The sequence below is a fragment of the Malus sylvestris genome, chromosome 15 (assembly GCF_916048215.2).
Source record: "Malus sylvestris chromosome 15, drMalSylv7.2, whole genome shotgun sequence".
Classification (NCBI taxonomy): Eukaryota; Viridiplantae; Streptophyta; class Magnoliopsida; order Rosales; family Rosaceae; genus Malus; species Malus sylvestris.
In genome coordinates this window covers 30616535-30639184 of record NC_062274.1, presented here as the reverse complement: position 1 = coordinate 30639184, position 22650 = coordinate 30616535, and the positions used below count along the sequence as shown (strand labels likewise).

Below are 22650 nucleotides of genomic sequence, written 5' to 3'. Positions count from 1 at the left end.
AGTTTTCCTTTCAGATAACAAATAAGACCTATTTGCATCCAAAACAAAAATTCAATATCTAACACATCGTGAATTCTTATTACATTAATACTAAGGATAGTATAACACATGACAACATAAACTGAAAACAACGTATTTGAAATGTTAGCATTGGAAATGGCAAATCATGTTTCGAAAGCTCAAGAACCAAAAAAACCTCTTTCTTTCTGCTCTTTTGCTTTCCTTACAAGATGAACCATACTTTATAAGAAATGTCAAGAATTTAGCACAATTAGATAACAACTTGAACAAAAAGTTTCAATAATTTCTCGGCTGATAAGATAAAATGGATGAAATCTAGAACAGAAACCCTAGATTTAACCAAGATTTGATTACATCATGATTGTTATAATATATATACATACAAAGAATGTATCTCCTTCTATTTTTCCCAAAAAGAGTAATTTGCACAGGTTCAACCAAATAGTTGATCGAATGAAAATAGAAATTTGAAATCCATATGAATGAGTCAAGAGTATCGGCTAACGCCTGAATTTAACAAATTGCCTACCTGACCAAATTTGGGTTGAGCTTGAGATTATGAATTCAACCATCCAAACAAAGCTAGAACGTAACATGCATTTACACAAGAGATCTTGGCTTTTGGTTGAGACCATCGGCCAAGATTGACACATAACTTTACGGTGTCAATTTCACCTCATTGTCACAATATCTATGAAACTCTCTTCGATGCTTTCTCCATATCATGTATCCTTCATACTTGTTATTGTTGCTCTTACACCAAGACCACTCAACATTCCATTTCATTTGATCGAAAGAAGGCATTCTTTATGGAGAAGTAGTGGAGTTACCAACAAAATTACCATGATGATAATTTTTACCTTGCTTTGTTGCCTCAATATTTTATTACCATATGGTTAAAAATGGATTTCACCCAAATAATTTAGCAATAATTTGTTTAGTGCAAAAAGATGTAAACTGCAGAAATGAGGGTGTTTGAGTGTGAGTTCATTGGTACAATATCATGAAGGCTAGATGTTTAGGCATTTGATTACTTACTTCCTAAATGATGATGAAAATGTAGAAGAATTCCCTCCAAATTTGAAGTAGAAAGTTCAGAGTTCTTGTAATTTTGGGAGGAGTAGAGTTTTTTTTTTCTCAAATGAAAAATAAAAATAACAAAATAGTTGTACAAAATTGGGTCAACTACTTTTCATTTTGGAAAAACAAAAAAACAACTATCCTTTTTTATTTTTTTTAATTAGGTTTATTATTTTATTTTAAAAATAGTGTACTATTCCATTCAAAGCTTGTTGTACGTTCAACCAAACCAAAAAGACCAACAATCACGATTTTATAATGTGCTACAATTGCACATGATTGATTGTATACCATTGTAATACTTTTTTTTTTTTTGTCAAAAGGTAAATTTTATTACCAACAACAAAGACCTAGTTATAAGTAAGCACAAAGAAAAAGTGGACCTTCCAAGCAAAAAATAGACCAAACAAGAGTTGATGCCCAAAACTAGAAATAAACTGAAAGAATAATCGAGAATTCTACTTCCACCACTTCCGCAATAGTACATCTTGATTAGCATGATCTAATGCTCCCAACAAACACCATAAACCCAATCAAACAACGCCTCAGAGATGAAAGGAAAGAAGACTCCATCATTCAACAAAGAGCACCTCGCCGATCTCAACCACCAATTGAAAGAAACTAGTGGGATTACCACAAGCGACACAACCAATTTAAGTAGGCATGCACTAAAAAATAATTCTTTGAGCAACACTTGCATATATATTAACAATTTGACTTATTACAAAAACAATTCTTTGACCCATGAAATTCAAAGCCTAGTGAATGGTGAACCAAGGCTTTTTACAAAGTTAAAGAGAAAGATTTGTGTTCACAAGGTCACTCCTAGCTCCTTGGATGTTTCCTTACTCCTTGACTCTTTGCTTCTTGAGGATTTAGTAAATAAAATCTCTAAAGATTCCACCATATGAAGCCTCTAAGTCTACACCAAGGATGGAGTGTGAAGAAAAGATGGATGAACTTAGAAGATAAAAGAATGTTAGCAATTTCTCCTCTTGGTGGCCGGCCTCCTTAGAAGACAAGAGAGATATGTTTCTCCTTTTAGCCTAAAAAAATCCTAATGAGGTTAAAACAATACCTTCACTCTTATACCCACTCACAACTGAATGGCAAACTTGAAATTAAGCCATAACCTTAATCAAGGCCGGCCTCCCTTATTTAGTGGGCTTTTTGTTCATTTTGTTTAAGTTGTCTCACAACTTAAGCTGGATGGGCCTCATAGACTAAACACCCATTCTCGAAACAGGCTTAAAGCTCAATACGAACTTATTCGATTAATTAACTAATTGATTAATAGAATTTAAAGTTTAACAATTCCAACTAGAATAATAATAAAATAAACATTCCAAAGAGAAAAAAACCATTATTTTATAGGAAGAAGATGAGATTTAAGGCAAAAGCAAGAGATCCATACCCACCAGACAGAGATGAGAATTTTATGATGAATGATAGGAGTAATAAAAAACGATCAATTTAAAAAGGCTTAATTGTATAAATAATCCTCGTGATGATATGATATTAAGATGATAGTGCATGTGGTAAAAAAAATCATATTTAAACCTTGGTGGAATCCTTTAGGATTTAAGCTCAAAACCAAATTTCCTTAATCTCTTTGTTAATCCCAGAAACAATACTGTGAATTTCTACACTCCTTTTGTTGTGGTTCAATAGAACTGCTCTCGTGATTAATCAAATCAAGTAAAAATGTAATTCAATACTAATCAGTCCCTCGCGTTTTCTTTATTCATAGATTGTTTTCGTGCATGTTTTGGAGTGGAAGGAGACTCTGTATCTGCTTGTAATGGCCAACTCATCCATCTCCTTCTCTCTATGATCTCCTTACTTCTGTTTCTTTCGCATGATGTGAGATGACATTGAAGAACTAGTAAGGCCCTCCTTCCCAATTAATAATCAAGGACCTGTTTGTATTCAAAACACACGCGAAAAAATAGGCGCAATGATTAGGCCATTTAAAAATCTAGTTGGTATAAACCATTTGAAAGTGGAATCAACTGAGTATGTGTGTGTGTGTGTGTGTGTTTTTACCACTATACTAAACATGGACGTTTGATACATAGACACTTGAGTCAAATACGCGACAACAGTTAAGTTTACCCAAAAATTGTTATTATCCTTCTTCTTTTCCCAAAGCATTTTCCTATCAACTAGTTGTCAATAACCACGAGCTAGTGGTTCAGTAGTAAATGGTGGATTACGAGGTTTCTTTAAAACTAAAAACTGGAGGTCATGGGTTTGAAACCCGCTACTAGTGTGGAAGCAAGACTTATGGCCAGAAGGAGGCTGAAATGTCTTTGTGAGTCTTCCCGGCTCCCAAAAAGGATGGATAACTATAGCTTACCACTGGTTGTTCCTCTTTAAAAAAAAAAATCAACTGGTTATCAATTATTTTTCTATAGTTGGTGGGTGGCATGGTGGTGCCATCCGTATGAACATGAATGCTATATAAGATCATTCACCATGTGGTGTACTTTTTGGTGTCAAAAGAAGGTCCATTTCATAATTTCAATTTGCATAATGTTTGGTAATTTTGTATGCATCCGCTAGCAACAACTAGCAACTAGCAACTAGCAAGTCGTCGATTTCCCTTTTTTGCGCCATACAGCACAAGTTGTACCACATGACCTGGCCCTTGTTCTTACACTATTATATCCCATGCTCAAAGAAGCTTTGCTTGTGTACACGAATCACCAAGACTTGGCTCCACAAAAGATTGTCAATGCTTTCCTTGGCAAGAAACTTCGTGTCTAATTAAATTTTTTTTGTAATTGTGATTAGAATTGTTCATAATATTAATATAAATATTTTGTAAAGATCATCTTTAAAAAAATCAATAAATTTGTGTTCATTTAGTCATGAAACTATATAAAAACAGATAGTTGGAATTTGTAAAAGCATTACAAACTATCTATTGGTCTATCTATTCGCAACAATTGATTGGCTAAACGAATTTAATAATTTTTTTTGCACAGATTATCTTTATAGAGTGATTTATAATACGAACAATTTCGATCATAAGCACAAAATCATGTGGATCGACCACAAAATGTTTTGAACTTTTGGAGAAGGAACTCTTTCACAATTTTGTGAAGCCAAGCATTGTTGGCCTTGCATATGTTGAAACTTGAAAGTCTAATTTTAATTGACTAATTGCTACAACCAGCTATATTATGCTCATGTATTGTATATACATCACTGTTTTTCTCTTTCTTGGCTAACATTTGGTGTGGCCCTTTCATCTTTGATTCTCATGTAACGTGCAAATTGGACTGGACTGCTCATCCTTTTTGTACCCATTAGGCGGCTGTGCATAAGAGTCTCTGATCGTGACATGACCCATGCAAATTGCACTGACAAGCGTTCATTGAGCATGCTGTTTACATTTGTCATGCAAATATCTGTTAAAGGGGTGATACAATTGAAAATATATTTTGGTTTCACATAACAAGCGTTTATTGAACTCGCAATTCACTTTTTCAAGCAAACATTCGTTAAACAGGTGATACAACTGAAAATATATCTTGGTTGCAAAAAAAATATCTCCTGTTAAGCATCCCTATAATCTTTGTTTCTTTCTTTAAATGAAATGAACCAAATGCATTCACGGCCAAGATTCTTACGAGGCAAATTACAAAATGATTTTGCATAAGAAATGTGATAAAAGTGTGCTTGGATGTTTTCTTTCCAATGAGTGGCCATGTGTTTAGTCTAGGATGAGAATTTTCAAAAGGTTTTGATGGTGGATTAACTTTTGACTGTGCCCCGATGGAAATGCTTTGATGTTGTAGGCCTATAGCTTACAAGTTTACAAAGACTCATATTTTCTCTAAAATATCGGAATGAATCAAACTCATTCAAGAGGAGGAGGAATCAATAGTGGCCCCGCCAAAACCTTACCTTAAAAAGCTTCTCAACAACAACAAAATTTTATCTCGCTGAGTGAAGTCAGCTGTAAAAAGTTTTCCTAAAAAAAAATTTTCGACCATAAAACAGTGCACTATATGATCCACCTCATTCCACATACAAATCATTGTTAAGCAATAAGCTGGATGCATCAAATTAAATCTAAATTTCCTAAATCTATCACGCGTCGCTCCTATTCAACCAAGGATTGATTCCTGAGGTAGGGTTTCAATTTCAGAAGAGACTATTTTAAAATGAAATTCTTTATAGATTTTCTATCACCTCATATTTTATAATATTTGATACAAAATTAACTTCAAACTGTAAATTACCTTTGTCTAAGATGAATTTTTAATTAAAAAGTAACAAATAATTCATAAAGAGTTTTGGTTAAGAAAGTACCCATTTCTCTAATTTCAATGATTCAATGCAAAGAGTCAAAGTCCGCCGTACATTTTCAGGGTGATTTCTTAATATTTCCCAGGAAGCATTAACTCACAGGTTGACATAGGTTACACGTGTCGGTAAGTTGAACCGTAAACACACGCAATGATTGGGTTTGGATCTACCACGTCAGCAAATTTGGACGCTAATCTGCCCCACTAGTCACCCTAATTTTAAATTAGCCCATTAATTAGTCACAAAATTCGAGATGATGCCAAACGATCGGAGGAGCACAGTAACATCCATGCTCCGCCGCACTATATGAACAGAGAAGTTAGATCTTGACCGTAGAATGTGCCACGACAGAGTCCAAAATAAAATGAAAATACAAATAAATAATTGGGAGGATTTCTTTATAAATACGGAAGCAGACAATCTCACTCCCAGGTGGTTTCTTAGAAAGCACAGAGAGAGTGAGAGGAAGAAGACGACGACGATGGCGATGACGGGGTTGGGAAAGCACAATTAATTCCTTTTCTCTCTGAAATTTTTCTTCACGGTTACTCCAACGTCGTCTGCCGCCATAATTGTTTGGGTTTTTTTTTCCGGGCAATAAAATACCGATTTCACCCTTTGGAGTCTCGAAAAATCCCGACTTTGTACTCGAGATCGTGACCCAAGCCTTCGTTTTCTAGCATTTGGGGTGGGTTTTGTTGTATAAGTAGGATTTTCAGTTTGCGGACTTAAAATTTGGGTCTTTGATTTTCCGGTTTTTACTGTGAAGTTGTCTGGGTAACTTTGGAAGTAAAAAAGGAGGAAATTTAGAGGAAATTTAGAGGAAATTGAAGGAATTTTTTAATATTTTGAATTGGGTCATTTTGTTATTGGAGTTTGATTAGGTTCAAGTTGGTGTTATTTGAGTTTGATTCTTGAGAATTTTCTATTAATGGAAAGTTTTAGGCTTGATTATTGAAATTTGGTTTTACTAATCCATTGGACTAAGTTTGTATCTTGTCTGATGCATGAGGAAAACAAGATGAATGACTTTTTGCTCTCTTTAGATTTGGTTAATTGGTTTTTACCTTTTGTTTAATTATTTTGTTGGATTGAACTTTTTCCTACTTCCTAATATGATTTACTTTTGTTAGTGATTGAATTCATCATTTCCTAATACAGTTGATTGCTGTTGCTGCTGCAACAGGCAGGAACCATCTGGGCATTCCATTCCTTTGGTCTCAAATTTTGAGTCTCTCTGGCTTTCTAGTTTCTACTCCTTTTCCCCACAGTTCTTTCCCATCATCATTTAGCTTTGTTCTAAATTCGGGTATCGAAAAATGGCAGTCTCCTTCACTCGTTTGCCATGGTGTTGGTGGGGTGGGACAGAGAAGGAGCCTGCTAACAATGGCTCCTCAGTGAATTCTTCTTTTGAGTGTGGTTTTGGTGGTATGAGGGACCCCGGGACGGTTCAATTCCCTTCCGTTAAGGGCACGAAAATGGCCTCGTCACCGCGAAAGGTTAAGAGGAAATGGCTGAGTAGGGAAGAGAGGAGGGTTGATAGGGAGTATGATATTGTTATTGTACCATCAGATGGTGGTGACATTTTGTCAGGGTCGGAGTCCGATGACTCGGACTGGTCTATTGGGTGGTTGGAGCCTCATGGCCCGGGTTTCCAGAGTGACGATGACAAATCGGATAATAGTTATGCAGTGCTGGTCCCTTGCTACAGCCCTGGCTGCAAGGAGGTGGTGGAGGATTCCAACAATGAGCTCTTGAGCGCCATCAAGAACCTCCCTGATGAATTCTCTTCTGGTAAGAGATTTTCCTCTTATATTTTTACTGCTTTGATTGAGTATTTGACTGCAAACACCAACCACTTTAAACTGTTGAGTAATTTTTTATTCGAGCGATATTCTAATCTAATTCAAACTCAAACTGTTGGGGAATCTAAGTTAATTCATATTTGTATGCTTCTTAGACAAAACAAAATCTTGTTTTTGGTGATTACTTGCTTTCGGGATAAATAAGGTTGGATTGTTCATTACATACCAAACAATTTGGTGATTCTATTTTGGGGATTTTGAGTCAATTATTGTCATTATGAAGACGTCAATCCGTCACCATCTTTGTTAATTTAATTTTTATGTGGCGCAATCGGGTGGATAGGATCTTCCTCTTCATCCCACTGCATCTCGCGTTCAAACACTTGCCCTCCCCTTAGATAAGCTTAGAGTAGAAATATCGCTTGTAGTAAAACAAAACTTGATGTCGGGCAATTGTTTGGTTAGTATCTACTACCAAAAATGAGTTAGTGATGAAGGCCCTCCTATTCTTGTCCTTTCCTGAAAGTATACAACTTTGTGGCTGCAAATCTCAAAACCATCAGAAAGTGTATGGGGGAAAGTGGAAATGCACTGCTCTGTGCAAAATATTATGGTTTTTGGGACCTCATGTCCCAGTTTTTCGGAGACTAGTCCAAAAGGTTGCAATTTGCAGGACTCATTTTCTTGGAGCTTCAAGTTGATTGGTCAGCCACTTTGATAACCCGTACCTGTACAACCTGTTCTGGTTGGCAGATTGACTGCATGACCTTTGCAAAAACTTGAAGAAATACTTTGTTTTTGACCCTACCTTTCTGATTCTGAATGGTGTGAAAGCACATGAGAAAACTTCCAAGTGAACTGCAGATTGTTGATGAGCACAAAATCACAGAGACCATGTTGAGCACAATAGCTTTAGATGATTTACTGCTATTTTGGTTTGTTGCGGGTTGCGTGGATCCTCATTTACATGAGGAATGAATTTGCTTGTTGGTTGGCCTTTCGGGCGCTGTTCTTCCAAAAAGATAAAATTTCCTTGTTGGCTTCTTTAGTCTTTTTACACCTGTAAACATGTCGCCGTAATAGCTTTAGATAGCTTAGATTTTGTGTGCATCACGCCAGAAAAATATTCTAAAACTTTTCTAATTGTGTAATATGCTAAGGTTTCTGTTAATTTATGCTGCTCTATGTCATCTGTGCTAATCTGCATTTTGGTTATGCAGATTGCAAGAACTATATGGAACAGTGGCTTTCTTCTCTTCAGAACTTCGATGCATAAATAAGCTGATATATATATATATATATATATATATATATCTATATATATATCTCAAAATTGGCCCTATTTTGATGAGTTCTTCTCTGTGTGATCCTTTTTTCGAAGAATCAAGTCTGTTACATACTTGGATAATAGTAGAAAATAATTTAGAATGCGATTAGGTGGCCCTGCACCAGTAGAATCCAGCCGAGAAGCGCAGAAGATTAACATCCATCAGACTTATGTGGATGATTTCGACGCCCCTTAAATTTTGAGGACGGGTGGGAAGACAGACACTTCGTGCTTTCCGGTATGCTGCATGCTAATTGTCAACCTTCTGCTATTATCAAATATCCTTGGAGAATGCTTTTTTTGGGGTTGTAAATAATATGATCATGTCTGTGGTCTCTAAGCTCCCTACTATTGTAACTCATTGCCTCATACTCTTAACTCTTAAGCGAGGGCCAATACTCAACTAAATTTTGCAATAAATAGTATCATGTTTGGAAATGCTTTAAAATATTTAAAAGTGCTTTTAGAACTTCCATAAAAGTTTACACACTTCTAATAATAAAGCGTTGTCAAACAAGCCTTGACGACTGTGTGGGACTATATTTCTATTCATGAGCGCTTTATTAGAATTACTTTTATGATTAACACGTTGAAATTTTTTCACTTGAAAAGTGCTTTCTAAAGAAGTATGTGGCAAGTGGTTTTTGCAGAAAGCACTTCTATTAACCAAAACACTTCTAAGCTCCAATCATGTTCCAATTTGAGCTTTCAAAAGAGCTCATTTTAAAGGTCAAGTTATGTGGTACATTTGATCCTGCAGCCGCATTTTTCTGTGGTTTTGGTTTGCAGTGACAATGATGAGGCTCTGGGTGTTGGTTGGTTAGTATTTTTGTCTTTTGAGATGTGCAACTTGCAATTGGGGGAACAGATTGATTCGTTGTTGTTAGTGGCAAGTAGCCTTCAGCTTGTGGGGTTTGTACATTGGTGGCACTTTGACTCTGCACAAAGTGTTTTGTTCAAAGCTCCTTTAATTAAAAGGAAAATTAATGAAAAGAGTTTGAAAATTTTGAGTTTTAATAATAAGGACAAAATAAAGAGTAAAATGAATAGTATCAGGTTTGACTTTTTAGTGTAAAAATATGATTTTTCGTTAAAGTGAACAGTACCACGGGTTTTTCGTTAAAACTCCCTTAATTAAATCCCTTCTCATTCGGGGGAGGAGAGAATGTGTTTTGATTGTGGTACACTGGTAACCGTGGTTTGCCCTTTGGTCCTGACCTCCCCAATTTTGGTGTTGAAAATTTAACCAAAACCTTGCTATTATTATACGCTTATATGTGAATAGGTGTGTTGAGAACATAAAATTATACATCGTAAGTTTCGACTTATAAAAATGATAGTTTGAGCATCTCTCTATTTGTTGCCAATTATGTTTTCTGTTGAATGCTATAATTTGAGTGGTGGTATTACTACATCTCAATTTATTGATAATACCTCTACTAAAACACTCTCCCATAACCTTTATTTTCTTTTCACTAAACGATATATTTACACTACAAGGTGGAAAATTTTGAATAAGTCACACCATGAGTCAACTATAATAATTTGTTATTGTACTCGTTATTTATAAGAGTCGAATATAAGATTTCTCACTTATAATGTTTTAAAAAGTGAGGGGTGAAGCCAAAATGTTTCATGGATTGACTCGCCTAGGCGATAGCCTCAAGATGTGACAATATATTTATCATGCCAAGTCAAGTTACAACACTAAAGTTGTAATTAAATCATGCCAACCACGCTACACACTAAAGTGGGCTTAAGCCACATACTGGGAATTGCCATGCGGATTGTGGTGTGGGTGGTATAGAAGTTAATTGGATCTATGTGAAGCTAAGATCATGGAAGACTTTGGGCTTCTTGGGAGCACCAAAAGTCCATGCCCATAGTTTTTGGTTCCATGTGGGTAATTATGAGAGAGAATAAAACCAAGTTTTGCTTTTCCTTACAACCTAACTAGGATACTTAAGAAAACACCAAAACCTAATTAAAGTTGAGTTACCTACAAGATCACGTTCAAACATAGTGCAACACACTTCATTAATGAGGAGAGAAGAGATCTTTGCCTTCTAAGCATACACAGGAAAACCAATAAGAGCGTAAAAAAGAAGTCTGTGGAAATTGACCATGGAAGATGGTGCTCTGGGCAGTGTCCGCAACCTAGTCTTCACGAGGCTAGTAGTGTTTGTCAATGTTACACCAAAAAGGAAAGTCATAGCTGGGCCCACGAAAAAGAGAAATGAAAACTTAGAAAGAATAGGAAGAAATTAAGGAAACCAAAGGATTCCTTAGGGGAAGCTAAAAGAGCCATATGCCTATAAAATTGGAGGGTAATCAGCACAAAAGAGAAGAGACAACGAGGGAAACAACACATGCATCGTAGAGAGAGAATCAAGGAAAGATTGCACCAGGCAAAACAAGCTTTTCTCTAAGTGCATGAAACCTTGATTCTGGAAAAGGAAATTCACCTAACCTTATGAGGATTTCTTCAAGCTTCCCTTAGATTTCCTTAGCCACTAAAAACATTCCAGAATATTAAGAACCCTAGATTAGCTATTTCTAAAACCATGCAAGCATGCACTGAGTTCTTTCTCACCCTAAGCCATTAAGCCTTTAGCTTCCACGCGACGCTTTACTCAGGCAGGTCATAACTTATTGCCATCATTCAGTCTTTGAGCTATTGATTCAATTGAGATACTTCCAAGACATGCTAATTCTTTCGAGGTATCTTAAGACTTGGTACCCGAAACTAACCAGAGGAGCTGAGAGGTTCCACAGATGCCTAAATCCAACTCAACCATAAGGTCCACCCTTCTTACAAATGGGGTGCCCATCTGTCAAATTTAGCTTGCTTCTTAAAGTTTTTTTAGAAAGAAAATCTAATGTCGGTTACAGATTACTTACACAACTTCTACACCCAAATTCACTAAAAAATACAGATAATTAACTATGATTTTGTTTATAATAAAAAAGGGTTAAGTCCATATAACTACCCAACCTTTAGGAGTAATTCTAAATTGATCTCAATCTTTTAAAACATTCCAAATAACTACCTAATGCTTTACAAAATGGACATCTGGTAGAATGCCAGCGTGAAGTGAGCAATATTTCACTCTCACGTCATTTATAAAGCTCCAAATCCCCAAACCGATCCCTTTTAACAAGACAAAATTAGTGTTTAACTTGTCTAAAAGGGTTCAATTTGAGGATTACTGACTCTAAAATGGTGTGGTAGTAAAAATTAGCTTCAATATTTGTCCACACATCACTTAACATTAATTACATTGTCAATTAATGGTATTGACATCATCACTTAACGTTGATGACCTAACGAGTTCCTATTTCTCAAGGCAGTTATTTGGAATGTTTTAAAAGGTTGAGATCAATTTGGAATCACTTCTATAGGTTGAGTAGTTATTCATACTTGACCCTAAAAAAATTTAACTATTTGTCTGAGTTAGGTATTTTTTTCTTCAGTTGTATAAGCTGATGCCAACTTTAGCGAGAAATTTTTGTATGTACCGTGAATGTCATTTTAGTAAAGTTAAATATAAGAGCAAGTCTAAAATCTTAATACATGCAATCGTAAAAGTGATACAGCTGGAAATTTCAATCTTTAAAAGTTACATTTGATTTTTATCATAAGTTCATAACAAATTCTTCATTATACGATTAATCATACTTTCATAGAAGTGTCAATGATTTTGAAAATCTAGTATAGCCTATAGCCAACTTTATATTTGATTTCTAGTGTATTCTTGTAATAATTTTGTCTATAAATTTAATCTTCATAGCATTACTCTACTATTTAATAAGTTTAGAAATAAGATCATTCGATGATCCTCTCTATATAATATTTTTTTTAGTAAAGTTAGGAAGACTAAATTTGTAGACAAAATTTGTAAACCAAATAATGTGTTACCAATAAAAAATGGGTAAGTCCATCAACGCTTAAGTAATAATTCAATCATTAACTTTCATATAATTTAGTTTACAAAATTTTACCTAAAAATTTAGGGAGCTTTAATGAAAAGAGCTTGAGCTAACAAATATTTAACAAAAAACCATCCCAAAATGTTATTTAACCAAAATGGCTCAAAGTTTAATAAAAAATCTATCCAAAACTATTGTCCATGGGCCAACAAATATTCTACCTGAGTCCATGCACCACCAAAAGAACCAAAACTATTGGCACTATCTTGGGAATGTCTCTGCCTCCTCATCTTCTTTTTCCCTTCATCTTTCCTTGAGCCACTTTCCTCATGCCTGCTCTTCTCTCCCCTTGAGCTATTTTCTTCATATCTGATCTTCTTCCCTACCTCCCCATTTTCTTTTCCCTTCTTACTTGACTTCTCTTTAAATGAAGCTTTCTTCTTCTTTCCTGATGATTGCCTATTGTCACTTGCAGTAGAATCATGTCCTCGCAGCAGGGGATCATCTTCATCATCTAACTGCCAATTGCCCGGTAATTCCTCAATTTCAAAAACAACCAAATCAAAGTTCAAATCAAAGTTGAAAAATGAAGCATTCATCGGAAAAAAGCAGCCGAAACAAGTTCAAAGAAGTTTAATGGCAAAAACCGGCGAAAAAGTGTCTGGAAAAAACAAAAAAAACAAAACATAACACTGTTTCTAGAGAATCCAAAACATAACACTGTTTCTGGAAAAAAAAAAACTCAGATACAGTGTTTGTTTTATCTATGCACAAACAAACACTGTATCTGGAAAGAAAAGAACCAAAGTCCAGAAACAGTGACTTAAATTCCAGAAATAGTGACTTAAATTTCAGAAACAGTGACTTAGATTCCAGAAACAAAGACTTAAATTCCAGAAACAATGACTTAGATTTCAGAAACAGCCTATGTTTCAACCTTTGACTGTTTCTTTTCTTTCATGCATCATTTGACTATATTTAAGAAATATGGAGCTTATTTTGCTTTGAATCAAAATACAGTGAATTTCACTATTTCTTTCTAGCTTAGATTCCAGAAACAGTAACTTAGATTTCAAAAACAGTGACTTAGATTCCGAAAACAGTGTTACTTAAAAATCCAGAAACAGTAACTTAGATTCCAGAAACAGTGACTTAGATTTCAGAAACAGTGTTACTTAAAATTTAGAAACAGTGACTTGTCGTTATTATTGAATAGCATGTAGATTTCGAATTTATTTTCTGGAGAAACAAACGATAAACTCCACTGACGATGAAAAATTGAAAAACAGTACCTAGAATACACTATAAATAATAACGACGATCACATTTCAACAAAATAATACAAAATATAAATTAAATAACATGAGGATCTATATTTTTGTTTCAAAGAAAAAGAAGAAGGTCTACAAAACAACGATGAACTCCATTAACAACTAAAATCTGGAATCAACCTAAAAAAGTTAGGAGTAAAATCGACAAATCATAATTTATTATAGTTGAACCATTTTTAGTCGGACTACTTTAATATGGGCATTGTACTAATCATTAAACAAAACTTATAACATAATTTTTTTTATTAAAACTAAAACTTTTCAAGCCTTTTTTATTAGTTTTCCTAAAAATTTAATCTTTCTAACTTTTTTTTTTCTTTCAATTTTTTCAAAAAAAAAAAAAAAACGAAAGGGGTGAAGAGGTGCCATTGGAAAAAGCAAACCTGCCAAGTGGTGTTCCTTCTATTGAGGGACTTGATTTTATATTTTTCATTTTTGGTACCCTTTTAATTTAATTTAATTTTTTCAGAAAAAGGAAGAGCTTTGACAAAATATTCGGAGCGAGGTTTGCTCCCCTCCATGATCCTAGTATTAGAAAGAATGCCAAAGATGGGGGCATGCACGCACGCGTTCCCATGCACGTTCTTCCTCCATCGCTGTGTGTCTGTCTGTCTGTATTTTATTTTCTTTTAATTTCCCTAATTAAACATAATAATAACAATAAGTTAGTTAATATTGTTGGTGTTTGGTTTAGAGAAGAAGGGTTGCGTGGTTTTGGTCTGAAGAGGAGGAAGAAGAAGAAAGCAGAAAGATGTTGCAGAGAGCTGCAAGCAATGCATATTCATGGTGGTGGGCCAGCCACATCAGAACTAAGCAATCCAAATGGCTCGAGCAGAATCTCCAAGGTACCTACCTACCTCCCCATTTCTGTTATTTTGGGTCACATGAGGAGGGATCGAACCCTAAACATAACCTAATCGTATCCGCTCTTAACCAATCTTCTAGTTTTTTTTAGGACTTTATTAGGTTCTTGTTTATTGGCTATGTTTTGATGATTTGGCTATGTCCATATTTTCAGTCACAAACATTATTGCTATCATATCATATTTTGGATTTTGATCTAAATGGATTCAGATAGAATTTGTGTCTTAGTTGCTCACGATTACAAAATTTAACTCAATTTGTTTGGTTCGTAAAATATAAACTCAGAGAATTATAAACGACTTCACATTTCAATCGAATCAAATCTTCTTCCAAATTTTGCAGCTGATAAAAAAAAAAATCTGTTAATTTGCAACAATATGGTTTATCATTAATCGTCGAAGGTTTCGCAGAAAATACTGCACTTTTTCTTGTTCTTGAACCAGATCTTCTCAAAACGTAATATTTATAAACATGTTTCTTGAACTTCCAGAGTTTTCTGTGAACCAAATAGTTATGATCTTCTTATATTTGAGTTGTACACTATAATTTCGGTTACCCGAAAAGAAGTTGCATCTATCTGCTGGAAATTGAATGCACAGTGATATGGATATTGCAGATATGGAGGAAAAGGTACAAACTGTACTTAAACTCATTCAAGAGGATGGAGACTCCTTTGCCAAGAGAGCAGAAATGTACTTCAAAAATAGACCGGAGCTGATACAATTTGTCGAGGAAACCTACAGAGCTTACCGCTCCTTGGCTGAGCGGTATGATCACATTTCAACAGAGCTACAAAATGCCAACAACACAATCGCTTCTGTTTTCCCGGAACAAGTTCAGTTTGCGATGGATGACGAAGATGAATATCCCTCACCTAAAATGCCTAGAAGGCCTCCAGATATCTCAAAATGGAGCATCCCAGAGGTCCCCCCAAAGGGTCCTACTAAAGATTTAAGGAGTCCTCTCACGAAAACAACATCGAAAAATAAGCTGGAGCCTCAGCGATCAATGAAATCCTTGTCTGCTAAAACAGTTCCTAAATCTGGCTTGACCAAACCTCAGGCACGTGAAGAGATTGACAAGATGCAGAAACAGATTCTGTCCCTACAAACGGAGAAAGAGTTTGTAAAAAGTTCGTATGAGAATGGACTTGCAAAGTACTGGGCAATCGAGAACCAAATCAAGGGAATGCAGGAGAAAGTATGCAGCTTGCAAGATGAATTTGGTGAGGGTATGGTCATTGAAGATAACGAGGCTCGGAATTTGATGGCAGCAGCTGCTTTGAAGTCATGCCAAGATACATTGGTTGACTTGCAGGCGAAACAGGAAAGTACAGCTGAGGAAGCAAGGGTTGAGTCGAAAAGGGTTAAGGATGCCCGGAAGAACTTAGAGACTCTTAAGAACGAGTTTCATCCTGATCAAACAAATCCGGAAAATCCAAATGTAAAGGATGAATCTGTAAATGAAGAAAATGAAAAAAGCTTGGACCAGGAAGTGGACAAGGCAACTCAACAGAGACAGAAATTAGAGTTATTACGGGAGAAAATTAAGGAACACTATGACGCTGCACCCGATTCATCTCTCACTGTTTCGGAAATGGCAGATAAGATTGACGAGCTCGTGACTAAGGTGATCAGTTTAGAAAGTGCAGTTTCATCACAGACTGCTCTAGTCAAGAGATTAAGAAGCGAAAATGACGAGATTCATGAACAGATTAAAAATCTGGGAGGTGACAAGGAAGACTTGAGCAAAAAGCTGAAGGAATTGGAGGAAAAGCTGCATCAAGTTCAGGATCTTAACCGGAGTGTTGAAAACCAGAATGACAACCTTCAGACACATTTTACCGAAGCAACTTGTAATCTCGATCACATTTCTCATAAACTGGAAACCGTGAAGCCAGATGAGGAGGTCAAGGTCACAGGCTCATCAGAAACAAAAGAGGAATCTCTTGTGGAAACCAAGTTGCAGAAATCTCTTGAAGGAGAAGAAAATGCGGTCCATCCTGTCACTGGATCCAAGGTACTGGAGGAAGCAAAGTCAGATGAGGAACTGAAGCCTACAGTTTCACTGCAAAAAGATGAAGAACTTCCGCCTGAAGTGAGACCGTTAAAAGAGTCCACAGAACATAAGGAAACAGAAAAGTCGAATGATGGTTCTGTAAAAGCCACGGATGCTCTTATTACTTCTGCCGCGGATCAAGGAAAAGATGTTTTTCAATGCCTGGAAATTAATAATGCGGTAAATCCTGTCACTGGCTCCAGGGTAGTACAGGAAGCGAAGTCAGATGAGGAACTGAAGGCTACAGTTTCACAGCAAAAAGATGAAGAATCTCTGGATGAAGGGAGACCGTCAAAAGAGTCCACAGAACATAAGGAAATAGAAAATCCTGCTCATGGTTCTGTACAACCTACAGATGCTCTCAGTACTTCTGCTGAAAATCAAGGAAAAGATGTTTACGAATCCCCGGAAATTAATATCGAAGTTGAGGAACAATCAACAAGGAACGAAGATGAGCCAGACTGGCAGAAATTGTTTGTGCATGGGATGGAGGACAAAGAGAAGATTCTATTGACACAGTACACGATAACACTTCGGAACTACAAGGATCTGAAGAAGAAATTCAGTGAAGCAGAGAACGACCTCTTTGAAACATCAGTGCAGATGAAAGAATTGAAGAGTGCCAGTGCCATGAAGGATGAAGAGATTAAATCGTTGCATAAGAAACTGGATCTTCTGTTACAGAGTTTAGGTAAAACCAAAGACTCAGAAGAGTTTAAAGCTTTAGATCACCCGCAGACCCCAACGAGTGGTTCAGCAGATAAGAAAGAGGATGATCAATTTGAGGGAACTTCGGAAATAGAAGAAAAATTCCGTTCGAACATTGATGAACTGTTGGAGGAGAACCTGGATTTCTGGTTAAAATTTAGCACTTCATTCCACCAAGTACAACAATTCGAAACAACCGTCCAAGATTTGCAGTCTGAGATATCCAAGCTTGAGGAGAAACGAAAGAAACAAGACGGAAGTAGTCATGCAAAATATTCTATGAAATCGGATGCACGACCGATATACCAGCACCTAATGGAGATACAGACTGAACTGAATGTTTGGTTGGAAAAGGGTGCACTACTGAAAGACGAGCTGCAGTGCAGATTCAAGTCTTTGTGCAACATTCAAGAAGAAATAACAAAGGCTTTGAAGACAAGTGCCGAGGACGGTGACTTCAAGTTTACAAGCTATCAAGCCGCAAAGTTCCAAGGCGAGATTTTAAATATGAAACAAGAGAATAACAAGGTTGCAGACGAGTTGCAAGCGGGATTGGATCATGTGAACGCACTCCAACTTGAAATAGATAAAAGTATGGCAAAGTTGAATGAGGATTACAGGCTCGCTGGATCAAAGAAGCAACCAGCTCCACAGCTAGCCCACTCTGAGAGTCGTTCCCGAGTGCCCTTACAGTCATTTATATTTGGCGTAGCACCAAAGAAGCAAAAGCGATCAATCTTCGCTGTTGTGGCCCCTGCAATGCATAAGAGATACCAAGATTCAAAAGCTAAATCATCTCAGCTGTAGATCGTTTCATTGTGGACGTTTTGTTTTCCTTGCTTTCTTGTCAACTTTTGAATAGTTTTTCGACAGGTTTCTGTGATTTTTTTCCTTTTCTTTTAGGTCTCCTTCCTTTTCGTTTTTTTTTTTTTTTATCGGGGAGAACATGTCATTTAATTACCATGCATTATTGTAGCTTGTAAAGTATCAAACAGCAGGAGCATTTAAGCCATCTAATTACCATTAAATCATGGTCTTCAATTTTTATACATTATGTTCCATTGGATTTCCAAATGCTTTAAATTTCTCCATATTGGAATCAGATGAAATCCAATCAAACATAGCTGATAAGAAAACTTTCCTCGTATGACTCGGATGAACACACGACCTCATTTGCAATTGAAACTTAATCAATCATGAAACTGCAGGCTTCCGTTCCACATAATAGAGTAATAACATAAGGACGAACACCATACATGATCAAACAATCGCCTTATTATTCAGCAAACTACAGTGAATAATGTAAAGCTTTCCTATACATTACTGGGCACAAATCTAATGCTAAAATCTTTATTCTGTGACCCTTCCAGCCACCAAGCCATAGTCATATAGCACTTGAGATTTCTAAACACGCACCACTTTTCGCTAACCTTTAATGTAACCTCCCACGTTCAAGCTGCCTAATCAAGGCAACTCACCATATAGATAACATCCTTTCACTCTTTAGAAACAGCTCCCCTCACGAAAGAGAAGGCCTCAATGCCAATCTATAGGATCATGGCTCTTTTGTATCGAATGACACTTCTGATACTACCTTTGCTCCTCTTCCTTTGGACATGTAAAGGCCTATGTGATGCATTAGCTCCTGGAAAGACAATAAAATTTCAAACATGAAGAGCTCTGTTGTTTGAATAACAAATATTTAATAGCAAGCAGTAGATTCTAGCATTCTGCCGTTGATGATGGACCATAATGGGATTATGGGATTATCTTTACCTACTGTCACTTCAAAACTTAGCATCTTAATATATTCATTGCTGACCAAACAAGAATATCCACTCAGAGAACACACAAAGATGACAGATATAGGTATTTTGTCCGAGAATTCATATCTGATTGACACAGCAAACCCAAAAATAAAGGCAAGAAGATGCGGAAAGAAGTCAGATTTCTCTATTCGCCTTGTTTATACCTGCTGCTTACTTTACCGGATTTCATTTTGACATTCAATTTCAGCGTTGTCTCAATCTTATGTAGCCAAAAATACATATCAGAACAAGACAACGAGTAGCGATATAAGGATTTATCTGAAGTACCTGGGGATGAGCTATAACATCTTCGGCAGTTTTTGCAATCTCAACTGGAATATCAAAAGTGGCACAACCATGGGAATACACAATGACATCCTCCAGAGGGGCAAGAAGACGATGATTTCTTGCAGACAAAGTGGTACATACGAAGTCTAGCACACATATATCCGTGCATATTCCTACAACCAAGATCTTTAAAAACAAGAACAAGAAACAGCAAAATTAGACAGGGATAACAGAACTTCAAAGGGCACCAACTAAACAAGTCAACATCAAATACAAACTGCAAATCACAAGGGGATGAACACATTGTGGGGTTTAGGAAATGCTTACCGCTTTGATCTGATTACTTTGAACCCAATTAACAAACATATTTGAGCCATCTTTCTCAATGGATCCTAGAAACCCGTCAATGCAATCTTTACGTCTAAGTGTCACGTTTGGTTCGTTCTCCAACCATTGCAGGGCTGTGTATGTAATTATATAATTAAAAGAGAGCTACTAAAATATCAAAACAAAGAAAGTGAATTAAGCTAACCCATAAATTATATAGTAGGTACTGCAACAACCGAGAAGAAAAACAGAACGAAAAACATAAACGAAGAAGGAACAAAAGGGTACCTGGGACTAGATTTGATTCATCAGTTCCAACAATGCAATGGGGAGGGTAAGGATCCTCGGGAATGTCAGGGTGATGAGAATCAAGGAAAGCAAAAACAGGCCATTTCTTGTCACAGAAAACTCTGGCTAGTCTCACTGACTCTTGCACCATTTCAGAAATTTGTTTATCAGGCTGTCTTGGTGCCTATTCAATATAACATGCCATGCCCACGTACATCAATATGATATGCACAAAAACTTATAGGCCTCGTTTGGTGTCTAAGATTGAAATGGATTGGATAACACACTAGATTCAACGCAAGTTAAACTTTCAAATGTTGTCTAAGTTGAACGAAGAAGATGGTTAGTCGCGAAGAAAACTTATCCCTCCCAATTGAATCCGGCGAGCAATCTAATCCAATCTCATCCTTGAGATCAACAATCTTATTCCTTTGTTTTCATTATTCGAACAATATTCTAATCTAAACTACGAGGAGGGGGAATCCCTACTTCATTAAAAAAAAAAAAAAAAAAACTCCAGCCAACTTGGATGCGCCAACGTCAGCAAGATCTTATTGTGTTTGATAGATTGGACCATGGAAAAAAAATGCGAGCAAGGGGAAGAATGAAATTACCAAATTGCCAGCACCGACGGTGCAGAAGCCATTAACGACGTCGACGAGGACAAGGCCGGTGGTGGTGTGACCGGTGAGCAGCAGGGATTCTTGGTGCACCGGAAGCTGCTTCTTCAACAAATCAATCGTCTGCGGAACCATTTTTCTTCTGTTCTTTCCTTTCGATCAAACTTTTGCTGCGGATGAAGAAAAAATGACCCCAATAAGGAATCAAGTGAGTCAAGAAAATTGAGAGGAAACGTGTTCCGGACACCGTGTGTGATAACAACACCCAGTCAACGTAATAGGGTGAAAGGAACATTGGCCAACAAGAAGGGATTTTGGACCGTTGGATTAGATAAGTTTGTTGAATAGAAGAACCTCAGACCAACTAGGATAATGGTCGTGAAATAACCGCGTTTTTGGCGTACTTGCACTATTTTATTTGAGTTGGGAAAGGAACTCCAAGAAACTCCAAACGAAAGGAGGAAGAGAAAGATAAACACCAAGTTTGGTTTTTAGCTTTTGGGTTTATTATGTTGGTATTTGCTACCTTTTTGAGTTTTAACTTTTAAGTACCTTATTTTCCCTTTTAAAACTTGGAAAAGGTTGTCATTTAGCACTACGTTTTAGCGATATTCATCTTTACTTGTAAGTAAGAGGTTTTAGGTTCGATTCTCGTTAAATGCGAATTTGAACCACATTATTACTAGCTCAATGATGAAGTAATAAATTGATTGCAAACTCGTCACTTCCAAGTAAAACTGTAAAAATGATCGAGCCTCTATGAACCGGCTCCCCTTTTTTGAGTTGTAAGCTAGCCTGACTCAATTTTAGGGTCGGGCTTTATCCAGCCCCATTTAAAATTGGTAGGACATTTTAGGCCCTTGGTCGGGCCTAAGCACAACCCTTAAACCCAGTTCTTACTCCTAGACTGATATAACTAGATGTAATTTAAATACTTTTGAACTTTAATATAATTAACTTGTTCTTTATTACTTCGACAATTTAATTGACTATATTAACTAATCAAACACCTTAATTGAAATGGTAGTTTTTTTTTTCTTTCTAAATAGTTGAAATGGTAATTTTCTTCTAAATAGTTGAAATGGTAATTGACAATTAATAAAAGTAAAAATTTTTATATTCAATTCAACAACATTTGCAATCTTTATATTCAAATGAAAATGATTAAAGAGCCAAAAATTGGACTGGGCTGGGCGGCTTGCTCATAGGCCCTTGAGCTGTGTGAAGAGTGTTGGTTGCTAAACATCAATGCTCGAAGAACGCACGAAGGACGAAAGGATGGCGATCGTAGTTAAACAAAGATGCGTACACAACGTGATCCACGTTGGTAATCATATCTTTGGATCGGCTCAAGACATCTTCAAGACACTCCTGGTAAAACTCAACATAGGTAGCTTCCCCAGTAGTCGACAAGGCACTACTCCAAGTCACAGCTCCGCTATGAATGCGATCACCAAGAAGCTCAAACGAAGTCGGTGAATTATCATGAACATGATGCGAAGGGTTCAAAACCAGAACCTTCGATGTACACGCCTTCTCCTTTGTGGTTGGTCAACCAAAATCTGCCACCTCCCAAGGCACATTACAAGACCACAACTTGATGTGCATCAAGTTGTCTTTGGCGGGAAGAACAAGCGCCTTAGGACTAGTCAACGTATTTTCGTATTATTAATTTCAACGCGTTTATAGGTACGACGTATGTTTTTTTTTTTTTTTGAGAAGCCCTTCGATTGCGTATTGTTGTAAAAAAAAACTTGAGCTGCCAACTGGCAGCTAAAGAAGAGAAAAAAAAAAGGAGGAGAAGCTGCCTAATGGCAGCGAGGGAAAGGAAAAGAAGGGGGAACCGGAAAGAGGAGGGAGGTGGGATGAATCGGG

At 36.6% G+C, this 22650-nt stretch overlaps 3 protein-coding genes across 6 annotated transcripts; 2 read left to right on the top strand and 1 right to left on the bottom strand.

Moving 5' to 3' along the window:
• The first annotated feature begins 5828 nt into the window (after positions 1-5828).
• Positions 5829-8991, top strand: LOC126603312 (uncharacterized). Of its 4 annotated transcripts, none has more exons than XM_050270121.1 (3): positions 5829-6109; positions 6608-7215; positions 8447-8991. In XM_050270121.1, exons 2-3 carry the CDS (start codon positions 6741-6743, stop codon positions 8500-8502), a joined length of 531 nt encoding a protein of 176 aa, XP_050126078.1. In that variant the 5' UTR covers positions 5829-6109; positions 6608-6740; the 3' UTR covers positions 8503-8991. The 4 variants fall into 4 exon arrangements, with proteins under 4 accessions (XP_050126078.1, XP_050126076.1, XP_050126077.1 ...); XM_050270119.1 differs by having other exon boundaries at positions 6583-7215; XM_050270120.1 differs by having other exon boundaries at positions 5829-6127.
• A 5410-nt stretch (positions 8992-14401) lies between these two features.
• Positions 14402-18491, top strand: LOC126603307 (protein NETWORKED 2D-like). The gene is made up of 2 exons (XM_050270114.1): positions 14402-14659; positions 15295-18491. The coding sequence occupies exons 1-2, from the start codon at positions 14566-14568 to the stop codon at positions 18249-18251; spliced, it is 3051 nt and encodes a 1016-aa protein (XP_050126071.1). The 5' UTR covers positions 14402-14565; the 3' UTR covers positions 18252-18491.
• A 122-nt stretch (positions 18492-18613) lies between these two features.
• Positions 18614-21072, bottom strand: LOC126603310 (nicotinamidase 1-like). Its single transcript, XM_050270115.1, has 5 exons — positions 20770-21072; positions 20156-20339; positions 19868-20001; positions 19541-19726; positions 18614-19089 (listed from the first exon to the last, which is right to left on the bottom strand). Exons 1-5 carry the CDS (start codon positions 20908-20910, stop codon positions 19000-19002), a joined length of 735 nt encoding a protein of 244 aa, XP_050126072.1. The 5' UTR covers positions 20911-21072; the 3' UTR covers positions 18614-18999.
• Between the last annotated feature and the right edge of the window lie 1578 nt (positions 21073-22650).